The sequence below is a fragment of the Vanellus vanellus genome, assembly GCF_965231255.1.
Source record: "Vanellus vanellus genome assembly, chromosome: 18".
Lineage (NCBI taxonomy): Eukaryota > Metazoa > Chordata > Aves > Charadriiformes > Charadriidae > Vanellus > Vanellus vanellus.
This window is the reverse complement of record NC_138923.1, coordinates 1,983,111-2,005,003: the sequence shown is the minus strand read 5'-3', so window position 1 is coordinate 2,005,003 and position 21,893 is coordinate 1,983,111. Positions and strand designations below refer to the sequence as shown.

The window sequence follows — 21,893 nt, the reverse complement described above, 5'->3', positions numbered from 1 at the left end:
TCACATGAACATCCATCAAAAGCAAAATCCAAACTTATCTTTCCATTTAACATTACCTGACATTTTTAAGCATGTATAGAACTTCTGATGGCAAATGGGAATTCTTTACATCAAATTCAGTCAGATCTGCCTCTAGCAATGAGGGAGGTGGTTCTTTCGGCTGCAGAGTTGGACACTCCTTCTTAATACGCAGAATCCTACAAAGAAAAACATGTCAGGAAGGTCAGGACATCTCCTCATTTGTCTTAAGTGTGGGCTGTATACTGACACCACAGGTTGACTGCAATACGAAACGCACATCACACCAAGTTCCACATTATCAAGTAGATAAAACAATAGCGTTCCACCCTCCTGCTGTTCTCCAGCAAAACTAGAGACAGTGCTGTACGCGTAAACCACTCCATTCCAGTAAACTTCCCAAAAGAACACGAGGCTGATGCATAGCTGATAGGACAGTGAAAAAACAGCAGCTACGGAAAAGCACTATGCTAGGGACAGGTTCCGCACCACAAACAAAACCCCACAAAACCAGTCTCCACGGCATGAATTTTCCCCTTCCCAGAAGCCCAAGTACCTTTTAGCCAAAGATAAAACTTTTGCCCGCTTCCGCATCCTTTGGCGAGGCACAGTGTTCCCAACCAGAGAGTTTGGGAGAGTTGTAACCTAGGAGGAAATAATGAAAACAAAAACATTTACTAAAATCCAAAACAAACAAACAAAAAAAACAAACCAACCCGCTAATTCCAACCCTGCAAAGACTCCAACTCATCAGAACATGAGCAGAAAGAAGCACTCATAAGACCTTGGAGGACTGGAACAACACCTACTCCAGGATCACTTTCTTTCTAGAAAGCAAAGGGAATACACTCTGATTTTAATAAGCAACTACTACAGCGGTAATGGGTGGTAGAGGGGAAAAAAAGCCCTTAGCCATATGGTTCTCCCTCAGAACCACTCAACAACAGGCAGAGAAGTAACATTTCAAGCTCCAGCCCCTCTCTGGCAGTGTGTGATGTTGACAAACTGGGGCCGCGTTCGTTTTCTCATTTTCGAGCTGGTGACAAACAGCCCCGCAGACGGGCAGAAAGGTTCGGACTTGTTTTGAACGGTGACTAAGTGCCATCTTCTGGAGAAATGCAACAACTGCAAGGCCGAGGAAAGGCCTCATTACTTTCAAAACAGTACTAGTTCTCCAAAAGTTTCTCTCGCCAAAAAAAAAAAAAAAAAAAAAAAAAAAAATATTTAATTAGTTTGGAGACTCACTTATTTTGTTGGAGTTTTTTTTTTCAGAAAATAAAATCTTGGTATTTTATTAAAAATACATGAAATACAGTCAACAGCAGTTAGTTTGTAATATCCTAAGTGTTATTCAGGAATAAAAGCAGGATCTCAAACCCCAAAGCAAAGACTACTTGAAATGATTTTGCCACGTGGGATTCTAAGCAATCTTTACTTCTGTGCGTTACATATAAAAAACTGTGTTAAAGAACATTAAAATTAAGAAGTTGCTGGCAACACACACGATTTCCTTTCACTGGGGGCTTTTTTGGCCAAGTGCTACACAAAGGCTGATCTGCAATGCAAAAGCGAGGTTCAGGGAGTCATCTCCTCCCTCCACAACAAAACACGGCCCCACAACTGATGATTAAAACCAGCACAGAGTCTAATTATTAAGTCCAAGTATTTGAATTCACCTCAACAAAGCTCAGCAGCGTGCGAGGCAGAAGGCTGCGGCAGCTCCCAGGAGGAAGTGTTCCTCAGCAAGCAGTGACTAACAACGGAAGTTTACTTACCTGTACTTTGTTTTTCTACGGGTGTTGTTTTGAAGTGCCCTGGCGATGTGAGCACACACCTGGACTCGAGCAGGTTATCCACAGGACACAGTTAGGACACCCCAGCTCTGCCTACGGTCCCAGAAGGGGCCAGTCCCAGTCCCACCCCGCAGCTCCCCTGGGTTGGAGCGTCCACCAGACCCGCATCCTGGTTCTGACGCTACAGGACAGTGGGCAGGGAGCGCTTATCGCAGCTAAAATAGCCTTTTCCTTCACCAACCATTTCTATCTACAGAGACAAACAAGCAATAACCGTTTGCTACTGTAAACAGGGGTCAGAGTCCCCACCTGAGTAGGAGGCAGCTTTCTTGAGTCAGGCTTTATCAACAGCATCATATATTCTAAAACTGCGCATGGAGCTCCAAGAAGTTGCTCCATACATTTTGGTATGGGAAGCGTTGAGCTGGGAATTCACCTCGACCTCCAGGACCTATTGCACAAGCCTGTAACAAACCCAAATGCAAAGTCTCCACACTGACGGAGCCGCTCATGACACCTCTGAAAAGAGGAGTTCTTCTGACCGCAGTGGTACTGTCAGTCAGGAAAAAAATTAATCTCACGTTCCGCATACACTATGTATTTTGAGGAGAAAGACAGGAAGAATTATCTCCTCGGTTAAACGAAAGCCAGGCAGTCAGCGCTGAGCACCTAGCGTGCCTACTAAGATTAACCTAATCCACCAAGGAAATGTCTGTCTTCAGATTTCCTCAAGCCTTCTTGTTGCAATCTCCCAAGAAAAGCCACTTGCAAAGACTAAAGTAAAAAACAAACACAAAATGGAACTAAATATCAAACAGGCAGCCATAGACTTGAAGGATTTAACCAACTGATGCAGAAACAGATTCCTGACTGATGGAAAATTCTCGAGGAGACCTTTCAGAACAATAAGACAGAACAACATCGGAACAGGAACCTGAGGGCACAGCTAGTGTTCCTTGTGACAATCCAAGGCAAAGAGGTCAGTCTTGGGACCAACCCCTCAGGAACAGTCTCTGATGAGACAGTTTGACAAGTCCTACTTGCAATTCAGTACAAGAAAACAAGAGCTCATAGGCTGAAGCTCCCAGTGCTCTTCACAGGTAGAGCACAGAAAGGTAAATCTGAGCAGCTGCTCCGCAGACAGACTCACACGGGAAGGAAGGTGCCCGCTTTGAATGTCACAGCCCTACTGGAAGTCATTATCTGAAAAGGACAATCCTGAATACGGGCACTGAATATCTTGAACCCTAGATACTGAGAAAGACAGATTACTACAGAGATATATAAAAAGCATCAACTCCACAGGGGAGTTCGATTTATCCTTACCCTCAATGCCTGCAAATATTCTTGAAAGAGGAAAGGTTTGCCCAGAAAGAAACACTATTGCTGTTCCATCAGCAATTCAGGCAGAATCGCAGGAGCTCTGAAACATCCCCAAAATTCCAGTGATGTTTTACAGGTGGAAGGCCCTGGGCCAGGCTGAGCAAGTGAAGTATTGCAAAATTTACACCACCTCCCAAACTGGATTTTAATCTTTACTTCCCTCCCACCGTGCTGAATGCGCTTACCTTTCTCATGATCTTCCGCCCGTAGAACATCACTTTGTCTCGCTTGCGAAATCTGTACTGAGGCACATGTGGCTGAAGTTGTTCTGAAACAGAGAAGCGTCATCACATCAGAAACCATCCGCAGCTCTATGCTCAGGGACAAAAAACTGAGCACAGGCTGTCAATGTCGCTACCTCCGTAACAGCCGTGGCTCCTGTCTACCGAGCAGCCAGCTCTCGTGGCCAGACTTTGGAATGTAAACCAACACAGGATACCGCGGTACCCAACTCTGGTTAGCCAAACCAGACCAGGGAAGAGCTGGCTTGAGGCTCTGCCCGATCAGTGGAGGAGATAAAAACGGCTCTCTGAAGAGATACAAGGGTCAGGTAATCCTAATCTCACAAAGAAAACCTCTAATTCACCTGTTTCTAATTACTGTAACAGTGAAACGGCAGCAGGCTTGAAGTTATTTGCATGCCGACGGATACTAAGGCTATCACACACCAAAGAAATAAAAGCCTCGAGCATCCTGCAGGTGACAGTTCGGAATCCCGCGTTCAGGCCTGGGTAAGTGAATTAACACAAGTTCTTCATCATTTTAAAGCTGTTTTCCTGCAAGAACCACCACCTTCACAGCAAGTAATTATTACAAATCAGCAGAGAACCTACCACAATTATAACAAAAATACTGAAGATAGCTGAGAAAACTGTTTTTAAAACATACATAGTTATTGTGTACTTACTGGACTGTTTCACTCTTCTGTAAACAACAAACACAACAATTGCTATAAGCAGTAATGCAACTGCAGCTCCGATTGCGATTCCGGTCAGCTGTGAGAGGAATTTAGAGGGGAAAGAAGTTAGTGACTTCTAAAGTTAAGAATTTTTAAGTACTTTTTGGAGGGCTGAAGAACACTTAGCTCAGTAAGAGGTCTAGAAGTCAAGCACACTCATAAATACTTCATTTTTAATTAAAACATCACACACACAAGAAATTTAAACTACATCGGTATCTCGCTCATAAGCTTGCGAAATATGCAAAATATTTAGCACTTTTCCCCCCAAGGATCTGTGAGCTGATCAACTCAATGTATGTGGGATGAAATAACAGGAATCAATTCCTGCCTCATGCACAGTGAAGAAATAAACACTCCAACTTTGACTGTGACTTAGTAGAGTTCCTAGAACTTACAAGAAGCTACACACTTTTTACGCACACACTGTCTTTCATCCAGTTGATTAAAGCTATACATTACCATAGTAGTCTGTATCCTGTCTTCTACAAACTGAAGTATCCGTGTCCCACCTGCGGGTAGCACAGCCTGGCACCAAACAGAAGCAGAATTAGTTTCCCACAACTGGCGAGAAGCCTCTGTAAAACATCTCAACGCCTGGTCTGGTGCATACAACGCAACTCCGTTGTGTTTTCCAGCGTCTTTCTCTCTTTGCTAACACAAGGCATCCCGTGGAGAGGGGTCATTAGCAGAGTTCTACATTGGTATCAGTTCAACACACTCCTAAATAGCCCTAAACCAGGGTCAAACAGCAAGGTGATAACTTTTTTTGATGACTCTATGTTATTCAGAGCAACAAGGAGAACTGAACGTAAAGGACTTTGAGACTGAGAAAATAAGTAATAAAACAGCAGAATGAATTCACCATAAAAAGAAAATTAGGCATGTGGGAAAAAGCTCTAACCTCAGGTATGCAGCCCTGGGACCTGCGCCGACTATTGTGATTCAGGAAGAAAATCTGGCAGTTAAATTGGTCTCACAAATACCAACTCAAAACTTACCAGAAAGGGGGGAAAAAGGCAAATCGAATATTAGGAACAAGTAAGAAAAACCTGAGTACAAGGACAGATATGTCCCCCCTAAGTCTCAAACCTCACAAGCACCTGAATCTTAAGTACTACACACAGTTCTGGTCCCAGTTTTTGCCCTCAGTTCTGGATCTGGATGACTTCTTAATTTAGCTTTGCCACCAAGACAAGAACGAAGTCCATGCCGAGAGTCAAACTAGTCTCTCTCACGAAATTTGTTCCAGTTCTACAGCACAAATCAAACTCCTGCCTGACCTGGCAACACAACTGGACCCTTGTCTTCAGTTTGTCTTCTTTGGTTGCTTTAACACAGCATATCGACAATGTATCTTCCCAACATAAGTCAAACTAACTCTATCACTATTATCAGACTATTATTAGTGGGACTGTAGTGGAAAGTCACAAGAATTTGAAAAAAAAATAGTTGAAAATTTGTTAGCAACAAATACAACACATTCTGATAAAATACAGTCAGTTTTTGGTATAAGTTTATTGTGGTCACTTAATTTATTTCCCCTTGACAGCGTCAGGGACACACACGGTTCTGCTACTGTCCAGGCCCGTATGATCTCAAATAACATCCAAAATAGTCATTGCCAACTGCCAGTCACATTGCTGCTACACAAGGAGAAGAAACAAACTCATGAGCAAAAAAATAAAACACACGTGCACAGACTGAGCCCTCGTGCCGCAATACAGGAAAACAACGAGGGACAGAAGAAACCCAGACCTCCCTGAAAAACTGAGAGGTTCTTGCAAGTTTTCTCACAAACATGGGGGAAAACATTGATATTCCCCACACAGATGTGGCGGGGTGTCTGCTCATGCACTGACTATCCTTCTGGAAAAGCAAGCGGGCAGGTCGCAACCGTATAGGCGCTTGCGACAGTTCTGTAGGACCCTCCCATCAGCTCAAGCCTGCAGGAGCTCCCTTGGGGGGCGACAGCATTCGGGGACTTCACAGGTGCCTTACGCAGCTGCAAACACTTCTCAGACACAAAACGCATATGGAACAACCCTGAAAAACCCTCACTTCATCAGAAAATGGAGCAATGATATGCTAAGAGCATCTATTAGCATAAATAGCATTTGTCTGCTTTTTCCAATGATGTTGACACTTCATTAAGAAACTGAGAATTAGCAGTAATTAGCAAAAATACACAGCTACATAAATAAAGCACACACTCGCCCAGAGTCCCCAGTGCAGAACAAGCATCTCTGCTCAGAGTTTAACACGTTGCAATCAAAGGCAAAGAGCGAGATATTCCCCACTGAGGGAGAGGTGGGAAACACAGAATCCCAGACTGGTGAGGGTTGGAAGGGACCTCTGGACCTCACCCAGTCCAACCCCCTGCCAGGGCAGGGTCACCTGCAGCAGATCGCACAGGACAGCAGAAAGCAAGGCCTCAAAATTCGGATTGCCCAGACCACCAGACTCCCTCCCAACTCACAAGCACGCAGGTCCACACACCTGCGTTTCACTACAATTACTGGATCCTCACAAAACTTTTTTCAACTGCACACAAGTAGGTCATACGTATTTTTAAATTCTGAAAATAACTCTTTCCTGTCGTTACTACAAAAAGCACCACGTGCCTAGTTGGACTATGAGTTTCTTATTTATGATTAAGAACATATTTAAGAACTTTATGGCGAAGAAGAGCTAGCTGCCAGGGAATTCCACAATTCTTCCGTCTTTAGGCTAAGAACATAGTGTTGAAGCAAAAGGTACTTAAATGGTATCATTCTGCTAACAGCTTAGAAATTGGAGCAGTGTGAATGGTTTGCAGTGAAAAGAAAAATTAAAAAAAAAATAAAAACATACACACAAAAAAATGGGACCAATCTTGACATTTTTGGAAGGCTAAAACTCTTAGAAGGAAAGGTTCTTTCCAAGTAAAAGCACCTAAAGACATTACCCAAATGTTATCAAATTAGGTACATGTTATGGTTTGAAGAAGCCACAACAGTTTATTGTTGTTTAGACAATTATTCTGTCACCTGATGACCCCTCCCCACCCAGGAAGGGGAATTTGGAAAACAAGGAAACCTGAGGGTTGAAATATAAACAGATTTTATAAGATAAGACCAAATAATTAACATTAATAACACTAAAGAAGCAATATTGATCCCAATACCAACGTAAAATACACAAGGATTACACTCAGCGCACTCTATCCGTAGAAGCTGTGCACTTCCAGCAGGGGACAATAAATCTGAGACACTGAGAGCTCTGCGACTTCGGGAGGAAGGGAAGGGCTCAGGGCTCTGGCACGAGGACAAGGAGTTCTCAGGATGGCACCCATCAAGGGAGAAACAGAACTTCACAGCAAACTTTCTAATTTATTGTGAATGTGCCATTCATGGTATGCGATAACCCTGTTGGCAGCTTGGGTCAAGTGCTCAGGTCTCGCTCCTCCTCATCCTTGCGCCTGGTGAGCTCAAATACACTGAGACCTTGAGACCCACATACCATAGCTGGCTATAAAGTAAATATTTTCACAAGTTCAGACACTAGAGTCTTCTAAAAGCACAGTTTTCCCAAGCATTAAAAGAGACTTCACTGAAAAGTAAAAATACTGAAAGAGAAATTAATCCTGTGTCGCTCAAACCAGGACAAGTACAATAGCCTTTAACTTCTGGAAATACTGATCGGGAAGTAAGTGTGTCCAAAAATGACAGCAAAGCACACTGTACCTCAAGGCTGGTGCTGTTGCCTTCTTCATCCATGTCTGGAAGTACAGCAGGAGCGAAAACTTCAAAAAACGAAGAGAAGCCCCCGTTAAGAGATGGCCGCGCTCCCCGACCCAAAGCCTTTTTAACCCACCACCCCCCCCCGCGCAGAGCCCACCAGCACCGCGCCCCGGGCCGGCAGGACACCGCAGCGCCAGGGGAACGACGCTGTTTGTCACCTCGGTGTCCCTCTTCCCTGCGCTGAGCAGCAAACCCCAGCCGGGCTGCGGGGAGGAGCGCAGCGACCGGCACCGCCGGCTGCCGAAGGTCCCCGGGGAACGGAGCGCCAGGACCTCGCTCCAACGCCCCGGAGCGCGGCCGCGGCCCTTCTGAAGCCCCCGGTCCCCCCGGCCGGGCCCGCGGCCCCCGCCCGCCTCCACGCCCCTCCTCCCGTTAAAACGGACACCGAACGTAAATAAACGGTCGGCCCGCGGGACGCCACCGCCCCCTGAGCCCACAAGGCCCGGCCGCCCCCGCCGCTCCCCACCGGTCCGAGCCCCACTAGGCACCTCACCTGCCCCTGCCCCTGCCCCTGCTCCTGCCCCCGCCCCCGCCGCCGCCACACCGGCAGCCGCCCAGACCCAGGTCAAAGGTCACCCCCGCGGTCCGGGAGCGGAGGTCGCGGAGGAAAGACCCCACCCGCCGCCGCCGTCCGCAGAGGGCAGGCGGCAAGCCCCGCCCACGCCCCGGGTTGCTCGCTGCTGATTGGCGGGAGCAGTCCCCACCCCCGCGGCGAAGGGCCCGCGCTCGCCGCGGGGTACGATAGGCGTCGCGGATTGGCTGGCGCGCGTCGGCCAATGGGAGCGGGCGGTGTTGGTGTGTGCGGAGGCGGGATCGCCGTGGGTTGAGGGGAACCGGCGGCTGCGGTAGCGGGATCGCCGCGACCTCGGGAGGCCGCGGGTGCTCGGCATGGGGCTGCTGACCGAGCTGGCCCGCGGACTGGTGCGGGGCGCCGACCGCATGTCCCCCTTCACCAGCAAACGCGGCCCGCGGAGCTACAACAAGGGCCGGGGGGCCAAGATGCCGGGCGTGCTCACCTCCAGCAAGAAGTTCATCCGCATCCAGCAGATGGTGCCCCAGTTCGTCGTCCCTGACCTGGAAGGCTTCAAGCTCAAGGCCTACGTCTCCTACCGCGCCCCCGAGGGCTCCGAGCCGCCCATGACAGCCAAGCAGCTCTTCACCGAGGTGGTAGCTCCCCGCATCGAGAAGGACGTGAAGGAAGGCACTTTTGACCCCAACAACCTGGAGAAGTACGGCTTCGAACCGACACAGGAGGGCAAGCTCTTCCAGCTCTTCCCCAAGAACTACGTGCGGTAGGGAGTGAGCAGCGGGACTCCCGGGGCGCGCTGGGAAGAGCATCGCCATCGTGTGAGACACGACCCCACCAGCAAACACAGGACAGCTTGTTGCTGGCTATTAAAAGCAAATCCTTCCACTTTGTCTTTCTGCAATGTCTGGTTTAAATTGCTGTGGGGAAATGGGGGGCTAATTTCCCATCTCTGGCTAAGGAAAGTGTCATTTATGTCTTGCACTGTTTGTGTAGTTGGGTTGTGTGAGCATGCGTGTGTCCAGAGTAGCTGATTGACCAGGTGCTGATAATTAGCAGGAGGCAGTTTCTTTCTGCGCTGCTGAAACATCATTCCTTCCTTCTGGGAAGGAATTCCTGTTTTCTGGGAACAAGAGAAGGCACACCTGATGCCCTTGGGAGAGCCTGGAGGGCCTGGCTGTAGAGACTAGGCCACTGCAAGCTGGCCCCAGTCTGGGAGCGCTGCCCCGCTGGCACCCAGGGAGGGAACACTCCTGTGGATTTACCCAACAACGTGTTCCACCAAACCAGGAGTGAGATTTCCCCCCAGGCCAAACTGAGGCTGCACCCTAAACACCCTCTCTGAGGAAAGAGCTGTAGCTTACATGGAACACCACAATTTTCCCAGACTTTCCCAAGCCTTAAAGCTACTCTTTTTGAGTAAATCAAGATACAGTTAATAGGTACATTTAATGTCTGTTTCTTAGTACAGCTGCTTGAAGTTACAAGGTAACTGTTTAAATTTGAAACATATCTCGAGTTGTTATTTTTTCACATATATTTCTAGAAGAGTGTCTTGTTCATCAAATTAAGTGGGTACAAGTTATACATGGACGGTCGTGTGCAGTAGAAACTGCTAAATTCCACAGGTCTTTGGAAATAACATGTTTTCTCTGACGCCCAAGTGCTGGCATCTTTCAGAAAATGATTCTTGTGTGTGTCAGGACTGTAGCTCTCCCTAGAGGTACGTGGGGCCCGGGGGTTTCCATGAGCTTTTCCAAATACAAAGTACTGGAAAGCTTAAGCACTAGAGAACTAAATTGTAATTAAAATGTTCATTGTGGAGAAAGGAAGCATGTTTACTGTGTTTTCTGTGAGCATCCAGTCTGTAGTGAAGATTGACAGATAAGCCCTTAAACTGTTTAAAAAAATACCTATTTTCAGGGTTGGATAGGGCCATGCTGGCGGGGAGGGGATGCTGCAGCCCCAAAGGAAGGAGGAGTCATTAGTGCATGGGCACAGAGGGCTCAGGAAACACAGTCGTGGCGGGGGTGAGGCAAGGGGCAGTTCTTCTAACTAATTAAGTCAAACTTGCATTTTTCACTTATTTTTCAGCTCATCAGAATAATGGTTATACAGAAGTGGTTGTTTTCTGCCCTCAGCTCTGGATGCCATTGGTGGCAGCAGAGGTGGTGCTTTCTTGGGCTCCACCTCGTGCTCCAGCACACAACCGTTCGCAGTTGGTTGGAGTGCAGGACAGGTGGACATAAGGCTGCAGAGCAGGCAATCCCGTACCCTTTGATGCTAATACAGCCTGGTCTCAAACAAGTTGTTTGTCTTACTTTCCCTATGTGGGGGCAAATTATAATAGGAGATTCCTCATTTCTCAGGGCAAAGCAAGGACGAGCGTAATGCGTAAATCAAGTGGCCCAACCTGGCCGTGCTCTGTGACACCACTCCAGCTTCACCAGCCTCAGACTGCTTCCTCTTAATCTCACACAGCAATAAAAAAAGCATTACAACCTTTTAAGAGAGTGTCATAGCCAAAAGCTGTGTCGCTACAGGGATACACCCTCGGCGTTCCTGCTGAGGCATGAGGGAACTGGATTGTCTGCTCTGACTCCCAAAGAACATTCAGTGCCACTAAACGCCCTCAAAGAGACAAAGCCATCACGGGACAAGATGGAAGGTCCTCACAAGGACTGACTGCAAAGGGTGTTTTAAAACCAGAACAACCAAGAACGATAAATCACTTACATTGATTTTATTTTAGAAACATCCAAAAATAGGGTGGATTTTTTTTTTAACAAAAGCTCTTGTTCACAATACTAATATGAATCTTCATGTAACAGTGCTCAAGAATGTTTTCTAAAATACACATTCACCCTTGAAAAAGGGGTTTCAAAGCAGTAAAACTCTTATCTGCTGTACCTCAGTTTAGATGCAGCACTGTTACAGAGAGATACCTGTTGCTGGTGTTTCTTTCCCTCCAGGCAACTATTTCTTTAGGACCCTCACAGAGAAACCATGCAAGCTAGAAGTTACTTACCTAGTTTAAGCTGGTTTTTCGTTTCTAGGCAGAAAATAGAGAAAGTGTTCCAGAAACGGTGTTTTGCCAATATTTCACAGTGAAAAAAGAAAGCTAATGGAGCAACCATGAGAAATTCTGCAGCCATTCCTGGAGGTAGTTAGGGCAACGTTGTTAAGATTTTGGTTTCTGTACTTATTATTTTGAACTTAAAAAAATGTCAGGAAACATTGTTTATATTTTTTGGAGGTTTTGATCTTAAAGCTGTTCACCTTTAAAAAACTGAAAGATCTTGGCTTTGGACCTAACCCTAAGTGTCCCTGTGGAGAGCAGAAAACATGAGTTTGCTACCAAGAGGCTATTGGGGGGTTCAGTGTGGCACTAAACCATAGTGGGGCTCGCTATGCAATTTATGCTAAGCCTGGTTGTGCCTAGCTTGGAGAGCAACAAAGCGCGATTGCAACCAGGTGATGAGTCTGATGTAAAAATCAGACTGCGTAGATACACCGGATTCCCCCCAGGAAAGGCCCGGCCCAGAACAAAGCTTCCTTCCACCAAACTGCTGTCTGTCACAATGGTCAAGCTGGATTTCATTCTAAAAAAAGAATTTCTCTCTACTAAAGATCATGATGAGCACATTGCACTGTCAGTTTCTGGACTGCCTTTGAGCATCTTCTCAAGGTGCATACTAGGTTACAGATCGCACAGCAAGCTGCACACAGAGCTAAGCCTCTACGCAAAGGTTTTCCTGAGACGTTCAGGAAAACCTCAGATCGCATCTCATGTTTGTCTACACGTAGCAGCACAGACAAGTTTGGTTTGTGATGGGAGGAGAACGGGCTTAACAGATCAATCGTACAAATGCAAACCAGCCTGGAAGGGATTCAAATATAAGGTACAAACAAGCAGCCTTCACAAGGAAGGCTCTCCTACTTTGAACTAGTACATCAAGGGAAAACTAAATAAGCGCATCTGTGCTTGACCACAATCCTCAAAGCAAAGCCTTTCCTCAGTGCTGAAAACAAAACACCAGTCATTCCATCAGTATCGGCCTTAAAAGACTCACAAGTTCAACGATAAAACTGGAAAAGCCCAACAGAAGTCACAGACAGGGCATAAGCTCAGCTGTGGCTCTCAGTACAAGAGTTTTCCCACCCCTCTCCCTTGGGACTGGTCAATGCAAGCTTTCAGCTGTTCTTTCTGGTGGAGATGTCGTACCTAACGTCTCCGAAGGACTTGCCAGGCTCATCTCCCACTTCCAGACATGGAGGATATTGTCATAGAAAGAACAAGTTGCTACAATGCTCATTTCTTTTGGGCTGTCTGGAGACCTGGCTGAATCACCGCTTCTGTCCAGGCCCATCCCATTGGGTCCCTTAGCTCCTGAGCCAGAACCGCCGGCTGACTCAGGATGTTCCCCTCGGTCAAGGCCCCCACCCGAATCTAAATGCCCCTTCAAATTAGGGCCCCTGACCAGGTCAGGATCCCCAGACAGCTTAGGACCCCCCTCTGCTTTGAGCGGCAAGGAAGGGCCTTCAGTCTCCTCATCCAGTATTACATCAAAAGTAGCTGTAGGAGACTCGTAAATTATCTTCAGGTTTTGCACCTGCAAATTCAGTCTCTCGTCTCCTTCCTCTGATCTTCCCAGAAGCTCCTCTGAAGACTGGCACGCAGCAGCAGAGTCCTGGGCTGCAGTCAAGGAATCCCTCGGACACAGCCTTGACCAGTCAGCCCCGTAGGCCAAAGAATTGTGCAAGACATAGGATGACAGGATGATACATTCCTCCGTGTTTTCCGCTTTAAAAAAAAAAAGAGCAGAAATCAGGCAGTGAAATGGTTTGCTGCAGACTGCTCAGAAGCCATTCTAGCATGGGCTGTGTCCTACAGGAATAGTTCTCTGGTTACTGCCTTCTTCACAGCAGAGTTAAGCATTCTAGGAGAAATGAGGTACTTCCCCTCCTGACAATTTTTCAGCCACCTCTCATTAGCCTTGATTTTCCCTGGTTCAGTAAGCGGACAGGAGAAGAGGGTTTAACACACGTGAGGTTTAAGAGCCTCATTATTCAAAATAGCTAAAACGGCTCAAGAAAGATGAGACAGATCACACAGCGATCCCCACTGAGCCATAACTACAACTGGTGAGACTGACAGACCAGGTTCTGGTTATTAATAAATTACAGATGTGTTCTTCCCTTGAGCTTCCGGCATTTGACTCTGATATTAAATGGACATCAAGTTCCTCCCTTCCCCGTACAGCAGAAATGTTATCCTCATTTCACAAGCTGTGGATCTGCCCAAAGCTTGGAGAAACTCAGGAAGGCAACCATTTTATGCAAGACTGTATTTGTAATGTAAATGCAAACAGCTTTTAATCATGTAAATACCTCCTGATTCACATGGAGAGCTTATTCATGTTATTGTAGATTAACCAGACTGCACAGCACTTCCTTACTGAGGCAACAACCGATTCACCAGCAGGTCAGTAACTTCTGCTGACAGCAAAACATCGCCTGACATTCAAAAGAACCTCTCTGAATCACTGAAATGGGGACAGACTTGAATGGTTACGTCAATAGGTAATGCCTTCCCACCAAAACAAACAGGCTTTCTTCCCGTGAAAAGAAATTACGAGAGATTTACACCTGAATAATGACAGTGTCTTTGCACAACCGATCAGGCCAACAGTGAGGATAGGTCTGGGAAAGCTGGAAGAGTTACCTCAAGGTGGAATGAAAGTCTATGGCTATTAACAACATCTAGATCTTTCTAGCAAGCTCAGAGCTGGAGTTCCCCCGTTAACCCAGAGGCAGGAAAGGGGAGCAGCAGAGCAGCGCAAGAGCATCTCTGTTCCACTGAACACTCACCCATGCTTCCGCGGCAGTCAAGGATTTTGAATCCGCTCTGCATGCAGGCTGCCAACAGCACAAAATCACAGGTTGGGTGCCACTTCAACCTCCAAACTCCACCTTCAACATGGGTGTCTGCTAGTGGCTGCTTCATGTTCCTGGTGTCCCACAACAGCACGTGCTCATCATAGCTAGAGACACATCACAAACAAACACACAGACAAGCAGCAAAGATGATTTGGTACAAGTACAGAAGAAAATTAGGAAACATCACACACTCTTCACCACACTGAATTTCTGAAGAGACCATGCCTCGAGCAGCGGTAGCATGTTCAAAATAAGACAGCAGGCTGGTCACACCAGTGAAGAGCAGCTAGAAGGGATTTACCTGCCAGTAGCCAGAAGATTCTCCCGGTGAGGACTGCACTGAATGCTGCACACACCCATTGAATGTCTGCAAAAGAGGGACATAGAGCAAAGGGAAGAGACAGCAATGTACGATTTGAGAAGGGATTCTTCCTTGAATGTCAAGGATCTTGGGTCCACATTACTGTATCAAGGTGTCTCAGGGAAGGAAAGCAAGGTGAACTCAAATTTCAGTGCAGTGAAACACACAGAGTTCCACCTACACAGTCCAACAGCCTTTCCAAGGCAAAACTTCTACTCACACAGTCTCTCAGCACAAATATTTTCTGTAAAAGGTGTACCATAAACTGCTGTTCAGAGCCCATAAGAATTTCAGCACAACTTCATTCCCAAGAGACTTTACTCCCAACATTAAAATTTCCATCACAATAATTCTCAGTGTATTTTAAGGTTACATATAAAATTTCACTAGAGAGCAAACACTTATATTAACTTATATTAAAACACATATATTGTTTTAATCATATCATATCAACAAGATAGGTTATGCCACCAGAAAAAAGAGATTACTTCAAATGAGTGAACAGTGGAGAACAAAATACTTTCTAAAAAAATATTCCAAAATAAGATATCCAAATTTAACACACACAAAAATTCCCAAAACACAAGAGTAAATCAGGATCTTTCTTTTAGAAAGAAGGTATCCCCGTCTTCATGTGTGGAAGCGAACAGTTGGTTTATTATGTTGTAGGACATGGAGAAGAAAGTTTCAACCTGAAGTTGTGCTGATGAATAAACCTAATAGATGTCTGTATTGCCCAAGAGAGGCAGAAACCGGGGCTCTGCTGTCACTGCATGTCTCTGAACTCTGGCTTGGACTGGATGCAGTAGCACTGCATGTTCACAGACAGTAGCTGCAGGGTCCAGCTACAGACATGGCTTGCTTACCTCCTGCTGGTGAAGACAGGAGTCTCTGGACTGCACCTGGTGTCCCAGCCCTTCAGCAGGCTGTCATCTCCTCCTGCACAAAGACAAAACATTGCACCCTGAACACCATCCAAACGACCAGCACAGGGCACTCAGGCAATGCAGTTAACACTGAGCTGATGCTTTTCTGCCCTAGGATCTCATAGCATTTAACGGACATGACATGAGGATAGGTCTGGGAAAGCTGGAAGAGTTACCTCAAGGTGGAATGACATGTCGTTTGAGGCTCACAGTATTCATCACCACAGAAGAGACCTGCATTAACAATACCCTCACTTTGCTAAGCAAATAAAAAAAAAAAAAAACAAAAAAAACTGGACTCTAGAAGATCTCTGGCTCTCTTTTGCATACTGCAAGAGATTATCATCTTTTTTGCCAAGAGCCAGCCAAAGTGCACTTTAAAAGGCACAGCTTCTCCTAATTAACTCAAACCACTTCCCACAATTAAGCAGCCTTTTACCCCTAGCAGAGGCCCCAACTCTTTCAAGAGGTGTGATGCAAGCAGCATACGCAACCCTGCAAGGTGAAATCCCAAGGAACACATATCCCTAAACAAGATGCCCCCTCCCCAACAGCCCCAAATGATATTCCCAGTCCTTACAGACCTGAATACACAATATCGGTGTCCCAGTAATTAAAAGCAGCAATCCAGGCCTCAAATTTGTGAGCTTCCCACTGGTTCAGGACATGCACAGAAGGAGCGGATTCATCTACGGAGAAAAGATTCAGCTTCCCCTCTGAATCACTGCTGATCACTCTCAAAGGACATCCACTACAGTAGAATACAGAGAAAACATTAGAAATTACTGAAACCTGTGTGCTAAGAAGCTGTTAAGAGTAAAAAATAGCAGTCGAAGTATAGACAGACAATGTAACAATACTGTATAGGTTTGATTCAACTAAACATTGATAGAAACCGGCAGCACAGTGGAAGGAATGCATGTATTTATACAGTTCTTTCCAGCTTCAGCTCATCCCATCTTAAAATCCCCCACACCAATGATCCCCATTCCCTGATCTCACAGGGGAACCAAACCGCTCGCACTCATGTGAGGGAAAGAAAAGCAGCCTTGGGTCTTTCTTTCTCCTAGACGCACAATTTGACTTCTCACATGCTTGATGTTACATCAATAAACAAATTCCATGTGACGAGGGATTTTTTTTTTTTCCTCCAAGTCAGACTGAAGGAATTCTCAGAGTCTCTTCTGTCTTTCGGAGTCTGAGGAAATGTTCTATTTCCCTGCTGTCACAGGCATCTGAAGCACTGGCAGATCCTGACCTTTCCTGCTCTCTTCCTGTGGCACAGTACAGTTGCAGTTTCTGGACACAATGTTCTTGGAGCGCTGGCAAAAGTTTTGCAGCTCACAGTGCACAGATTTTCTGACATTCCCTGACATGAACTAGGTACCTTCTGTTTGGTTACCTGCAACTGTAGGTACTGATTTGGTAACTTGGGGCTTCTTTCCCGTTCTACATTGTATGCTGGTTACTAAACCCTACTGAATCTCCCAAATTTCCCCACAAGAGATATAGGGTCACCCCCTTCCTACAGAGATGTGAAGGCTGCACATTCGGCTTCTAGAAGGGGCTATTTGTCTCTCAAGAGACAACAGTGACAGGCTTTTAAAGGATTTTTCATCATGGCAGTGATCATTTATCTTGAAGGGCAGAGACAAGGGGAAGAAGGAGTGTAAGGAAGAAGAAAGTATAACTGGGAATTCTACTTATTTTTTACACAGCATGCGCAGAAACAGCTGTAATTAGCAAAAGCTACTAAATACTTGCCCTACAGCATTAAGCACACAACTGCCCAATTCCCCCAGTTTCCAGCCTCACACCGAAGGCACCACTCTGTTTTGCACTTAACTTACAGAAGACATATACCCTACCTTCTTCAAGGTACAGCTAATTCATGTTATTTCATGCAGTGATGCCATTTCTGAAATCAAATGTATGAGCATTTAAGAGAGGAAGGAGCCACTTCCAAAACAATTCTCTCCCATTCCTCACTAAGCCATGTTTAAACTTCCTACATGTGCTATTATTAGCAGTTCTTAAGCAGAACTTCACACTAAAGTTTCAGCCATTCCAAGAGCAGAGTTGGAACCAGTGGATCCATCTGCATCCCATTGCAGTCTTTCCTTTTAGCAAAGGCAACAGAAGACATGTCCCTGGCTCCCCCGCTGCCATTGCCCATAGCACCACCCCACGTGTTGTTGGTTTAGTCTCTGTACTCTTGTTCCTTTGTTACCCTTGCTCTGGAAATACTAACTTCTAGAGAAGGTGCAAGGAGACGGCTGGGACCAAGAAAGTCTTAAGCCACTTCACAAAAAGCCACCAAAGGATCATCCATCAAAGTCCTCAACTTACGTCTGAAAGGTGTCACACACACACGACCTCCAATACCAGCCTTTATCTCCCATCCTCACCATTGCTCTCGTCCTGTGGACCAGTCCAAAGACAAGGCCAGACGCTGTGCACCGAGATCAACCCTGAAGCATGGCTCCAACATGCAGCTGTTCTTCTACTGGAAAGAAAAGGAAGGGGTTAAGGCTGGGAAGACAGCAGGTATGTAACACGTGCTGCTTACTCCCACAGCCGGTGTTTTCCAGAGACTGAGGAGCACATTAGGGTCCTACACTAAAGAAGAGAGGCAACATCCCGTAGCAGCGTACAATTGCTTATTCCTAGCCGATGGGTAAACATGTGCACACACAGGATCCCCACCCTTCTGCTACCCATCTCCTACCAAACTCCCCTTAAATTTTGCTTCCTCTCAGTGGGTGACAAAGCGCAGAAGTGATGACCTGACTGCAGAATTCCCTTACAGACTGGATTCCGCTCTATGGGAATGGCGCTCCCAATTACTCCCGACTCTCACCAACCACAAGACACACCTCTCCAAAAATTCTTCCCTGTTTTTAACAACTTTGCACCTTCTGCTGTGTTTACCAGTTAGTCCCTACTTTCAAGCAACAGTTTCCAAGGATTGCTTCTGCTCCCCTCGTGCCTCTCATCTCCCACGCTCTGCAAGCAGGTAGAGCCCAGCCAGGAACAAATTTGTGGGATTTATGAGAAACATTATCAGAGGACAGAGGAAGAAGCATTTAAAAAACTAAGCACACTGAAGAAGCCATGGAAACCATACAGCTTTCCTACAAGTCTCTGAACACTGCTAATAAATCCAGAGGTGTATTAAATCTGGGTTAAACACAGCTTCAACAGCAGGAGGTGTTACAGCCACCTACCTCGCTTCCAGTCAGGTGGCAAAACTCCACGGCGCCTGTCGAGTTTGCAATGCCAACCATGGGATGTTCTGCAACAGGAACATGGCACCTAAACAATCAAGTTAAACAAGTCCTGAATGACCATCTTTCTTGTATTTCAGACGGAAAGTCGTAACTTTTATTTCAGGATGCATGAGGAGAAGGTACTTTACATGAAGAAAATCTAAGCCTCTTCAAGTTCCCACAGACCTGTGCAGAGGGGATTATACATAGGGGAAATCTAATATGCCTATATAAATATTATATGCCTATATAAACAAAAGAGGTCCACAGTCACTGACCAGCTGTTGCTAAACAAGCAGAAGAGCATCACAGAAATGAGCACAGCCTTTGCTCACTGGCGCAAACTGAGGAATACTTCCCTCCAAGAAGCCAGGGACAGTTCAGTTAGTAAATATGACTGTTGCTGCTACATCAACAGCCAAAAAAGCACCCCAGAGGGGCAGACCCTGCCGCTGTGAGCTCCAAGCCCCCACGGACCAGCATTACCATTTGATGTCCAGGATGGCAGCAGTGTCAATCCTTTGGATTTCGGTCAGCGGGATGTAAGGCTGCTCCTCATTGTAGTGGTACAGGTAGAGGCGCCCGGTCCGGTCACAGGCCCCATTGCTTCCCCGGGAGTCAGTCTACATCAAAAATTGGGAAGAAAAGAAAAGGCTTAGCAGCGAGTCTACCTCCCCAGGCCTCTCCCCACCTGAGACCTCCCCAGCAGCGGCCGATAGGAGCAGGGCACAGGGCTCCCACTCGTCACGTCCCTCCCTTGAGGGATTAAAGCCGCCACAGCTCCCTCAGCGCCCGCCACGCTCCCCGGCGGGGCCCGCTCGGCCCCACTCGCTGCGGCCGCCTCAAGCCCATCCAGCTGGGATGGAGCCCACAGGACCAGGGCCGGGCGCGGGGCTGAGGCGGCCGGGAAAGGGCGGGAAACCACCCCGGGTCCCGCTGAGGCGGCTGAGACGGCCGGGGGCGACCCCGGGCCCGGCTGAGGTGACCCGCGGAGGGCGGGAAACAGCCGCTGTGCCCGGGCGCGGTGGCGAAGGCGGGCGGGGGGTGTCGGCCGTGCCCGGCGCGGTACCGGGCGGTCGGGCTCACCGCGGCGGGCGGGCGGAGGTGGTAGGTGCCGCAGGCCAGGATGCTGTGCCAGCCCTCCACCGGGCACCACTCCACCGCGTCGGCGCTGAACTCCGTATCCACCACCTGCAGCGTCCGCGTCCGGCATGGCGCCGCCATCTCAGGGCGGGCTCATGCTGCGCGGGGCGGCTCCGGGGACGGCTCCGGGGACGCCGCGCAGCGGAACCACCGCCCGTTTGCTTCCCGGTCAGCGGCGGCGCGGGGCGGGCCCGGCCCGGCCCCTCGGGGCTCGGCGGGCGGTGCTGCCGCCGCCCGGGCCCGGCCCCGCCGCTGGCCTGAGCCAGGTTCGTTGGCACAGGCGGCCCAGGAACGCGCTGAGCTCCGTCCTTGGCGCCCTCGGCGGTGAACTGCCCCAAACGCCGCCTTCCAGCACCCACCGCCTCCTGCGGAAGGGGCTCCGCAGCTCCGGCGCTGTTCGGTGCACCTCCGCGGTGGGGGCAGGCTGGGGGAGTTGGGGGGGTTCAGCCTGGGGGAGAGAAGGCTCCGGGGAGACCTTATTGTGGCCTTCCAGTCCCTAAAGCAGCTACTGGAGACCTGGGGAGGGACTCTTGTTCAGGGAGGGGAGTGACAGGACGAGAGGGAACGATTTTAAAGTGAAAGAGGGCAGATTTGGTTAGATATTAGGAAGAAATTTTTCACTCTGAGGGTGGTGAGCCCCTGGCGCAGGTTGCCCCAAGAGGCTGTGGCTGCCCCATCCCTGGAGGCATCCCCTTCAAGGCCAGGTTGGACGGGGCTGGGAGCAACCTGGGCTGGTGGGGGGTGGCCCTGCCCAGGGCAGGGGGTGGGACTGGATGAGCTTCAAGGTTCCTTCCAACCCAAACCATTCTATGATTCCTCACATCCCTGTCCCTCCTCTCTCTTCCAGAGTGGAGATGCTGTTGTGCCATTTCAGGAGCTGTTCCCCACACTGAGCCTCTCCCCACAGCCCCTTCTGAGGCAGAGGCCAAGTGCTGAACGCTCAGGATGCGGCGCACAGCCATGGTGCTGGTCTCCACTCTCCCATCCTTCCCTTGAGACTGGTTTGCTGCTGTTCCCCAAGCAGAAATTTCTGCAGGACTGCGTTTCACAACCCAGAGGTCTCATTGCTTTGTGGCAACAGTCCGCTCAGGGCTCTCATCTTTTGATGTTTTCCCATAAGCAATACCCTATTTATTGACACTGAATTTCATCTACCTGTCTGTCTCATAAGATCCTTCTGCAAGTCTTCACTCAGCCTTTATTATATTATTATTACACTGAATAAACTCATCAGTGGATGTTGTCATCTTCTTGATTCATTACTTTTCCCCCAATTATTTTTTAATATACTGGGCATCCACCTGTTGACTTCCCTCCACCAAAAAGTGCTCCCTTTAACTCTTCCTTTCCCATCTTTTAAACAGTGTTTTGTCCACATGATGACATTCCCCATTTCCCGTAGCAGTTTGCTTTCTTTAAGTGCCTTGAACAAAGTGATTATCAAGTGCATTTTGGACGTTCAAGCAGACTGTACCAACCAAACCCCATTTATCCCCTGCCCGTTGATGTCATTAAAACAATTCCAGTAGAGTTTTGAAGCACAACTGCCCTGTACAAAACCTGCATCATCTCCTCCCCGACATTTGGCCACCAATGCTGCACCTATAAATTTGCTAAGTGCCAGTGCTACGTTCACCTGGCTGTAGTTTGCCACATCTGCCCTGAAACTCCTTTCAGCAGCTGCTGTCACCGAGGGAGAGGTTACCATCCCAGCTGGTAGCTCAGCTTATTCATCCTCGAGCTCCCTTAGAGCCGTAGGTGGCACCGTCTGGTTCCAGCAACTTGTCACTGCTC

The 21,893-nt window shown here is 47.8% G+C and overlaps 3 protein-coding genes across 4 annotated transcripts in view; 1 reads left to right on the top strand and 2 right to left on the bottom strand.

The window, feature by feature from the left end:
- Positions 1-7,918, bottom strand: part of PNPLA7 (patatin like domain 7, lysophospholipase) — a 137,035-nt gene extending 129,117 nt beyond the window's left edge. For both annotated transcript variants that reach the window (XM_082492495.1, XM_082492496.1), the window contains exons 1-6: positions 7,878-7,918; positions 4,615-4,680; positions 4,102-4,189; positions 3,380-3,462; positions 575-663; positions 57-197 (exon numbers count right to left, since the gene is read on the bottom strand). In XM_082492495.1, the coding sequence (XP_082348621.1) occupies positions 57-197; positions 575-663; positions 3,380-3,462; positions 4,102-4,189; positions 4,615-4,680; positions 7,878-7,910 (500 nt within the window). In that variant the 5' untranslated portion in view covers positions 7,911-7,918. The remainder of the gene's footprint in view (positions 1-56; positions 198-574; positions 664-3,379; positions 3,463-4,101; positions 4,190-4,614; positions 4,681-7,877) is intronic.
- Positions 7,919-8,730: 812 nt separating this feature from the next.
- Positions 8,731-9,468, top strand: MRPL41 (mitochondrial ribosomal protein L41). The gene has a single exon (XM_082492498.1). The coding sequence runs from the start codon at positions 8,823-8,825 to the stop codon at positions 9,228-9,230; it is 408 nt and encodes a 135-aa protein (XP_082348624.1). The 5' UTR covers positions 8,731-8,822; the 3' UTR covers positions 9,231-9,468.
- Positions 9,469-11,188: 1,720 nt separating this feature from the next.
- On the bottom strand, positions 11,189-20,210 carry DPH7 (diphthamide biosynthesis 7). The gene is made up of 9 exons (XM_082492497.1): positions 20,043-20,210; positions 19,443-19,579; positions 18,915-19,002; positions 18,096-18,190; positions 16,272-16,438; positions 15,628-15,700; positions 14,702-14,767; positions 14,332-14,504; positions 11,189-13,264 (listed from the first exon to the last, which is right to left on the bottom strand). Exons 1-9 carry the CDS (start codon positions 20,178-20,180, stop codon positions 12,642-12,644), a joined length of 1,560 nt encoding a protein of 519 aa, XP_082348623.1. The 5' UTR covers positions 20,181-20,210; the 3' UTR covers positions 11,189-12,641.
- Between the last annotated feature and the right edge of the window lie 1,683 nt (positions 20,211-21,893).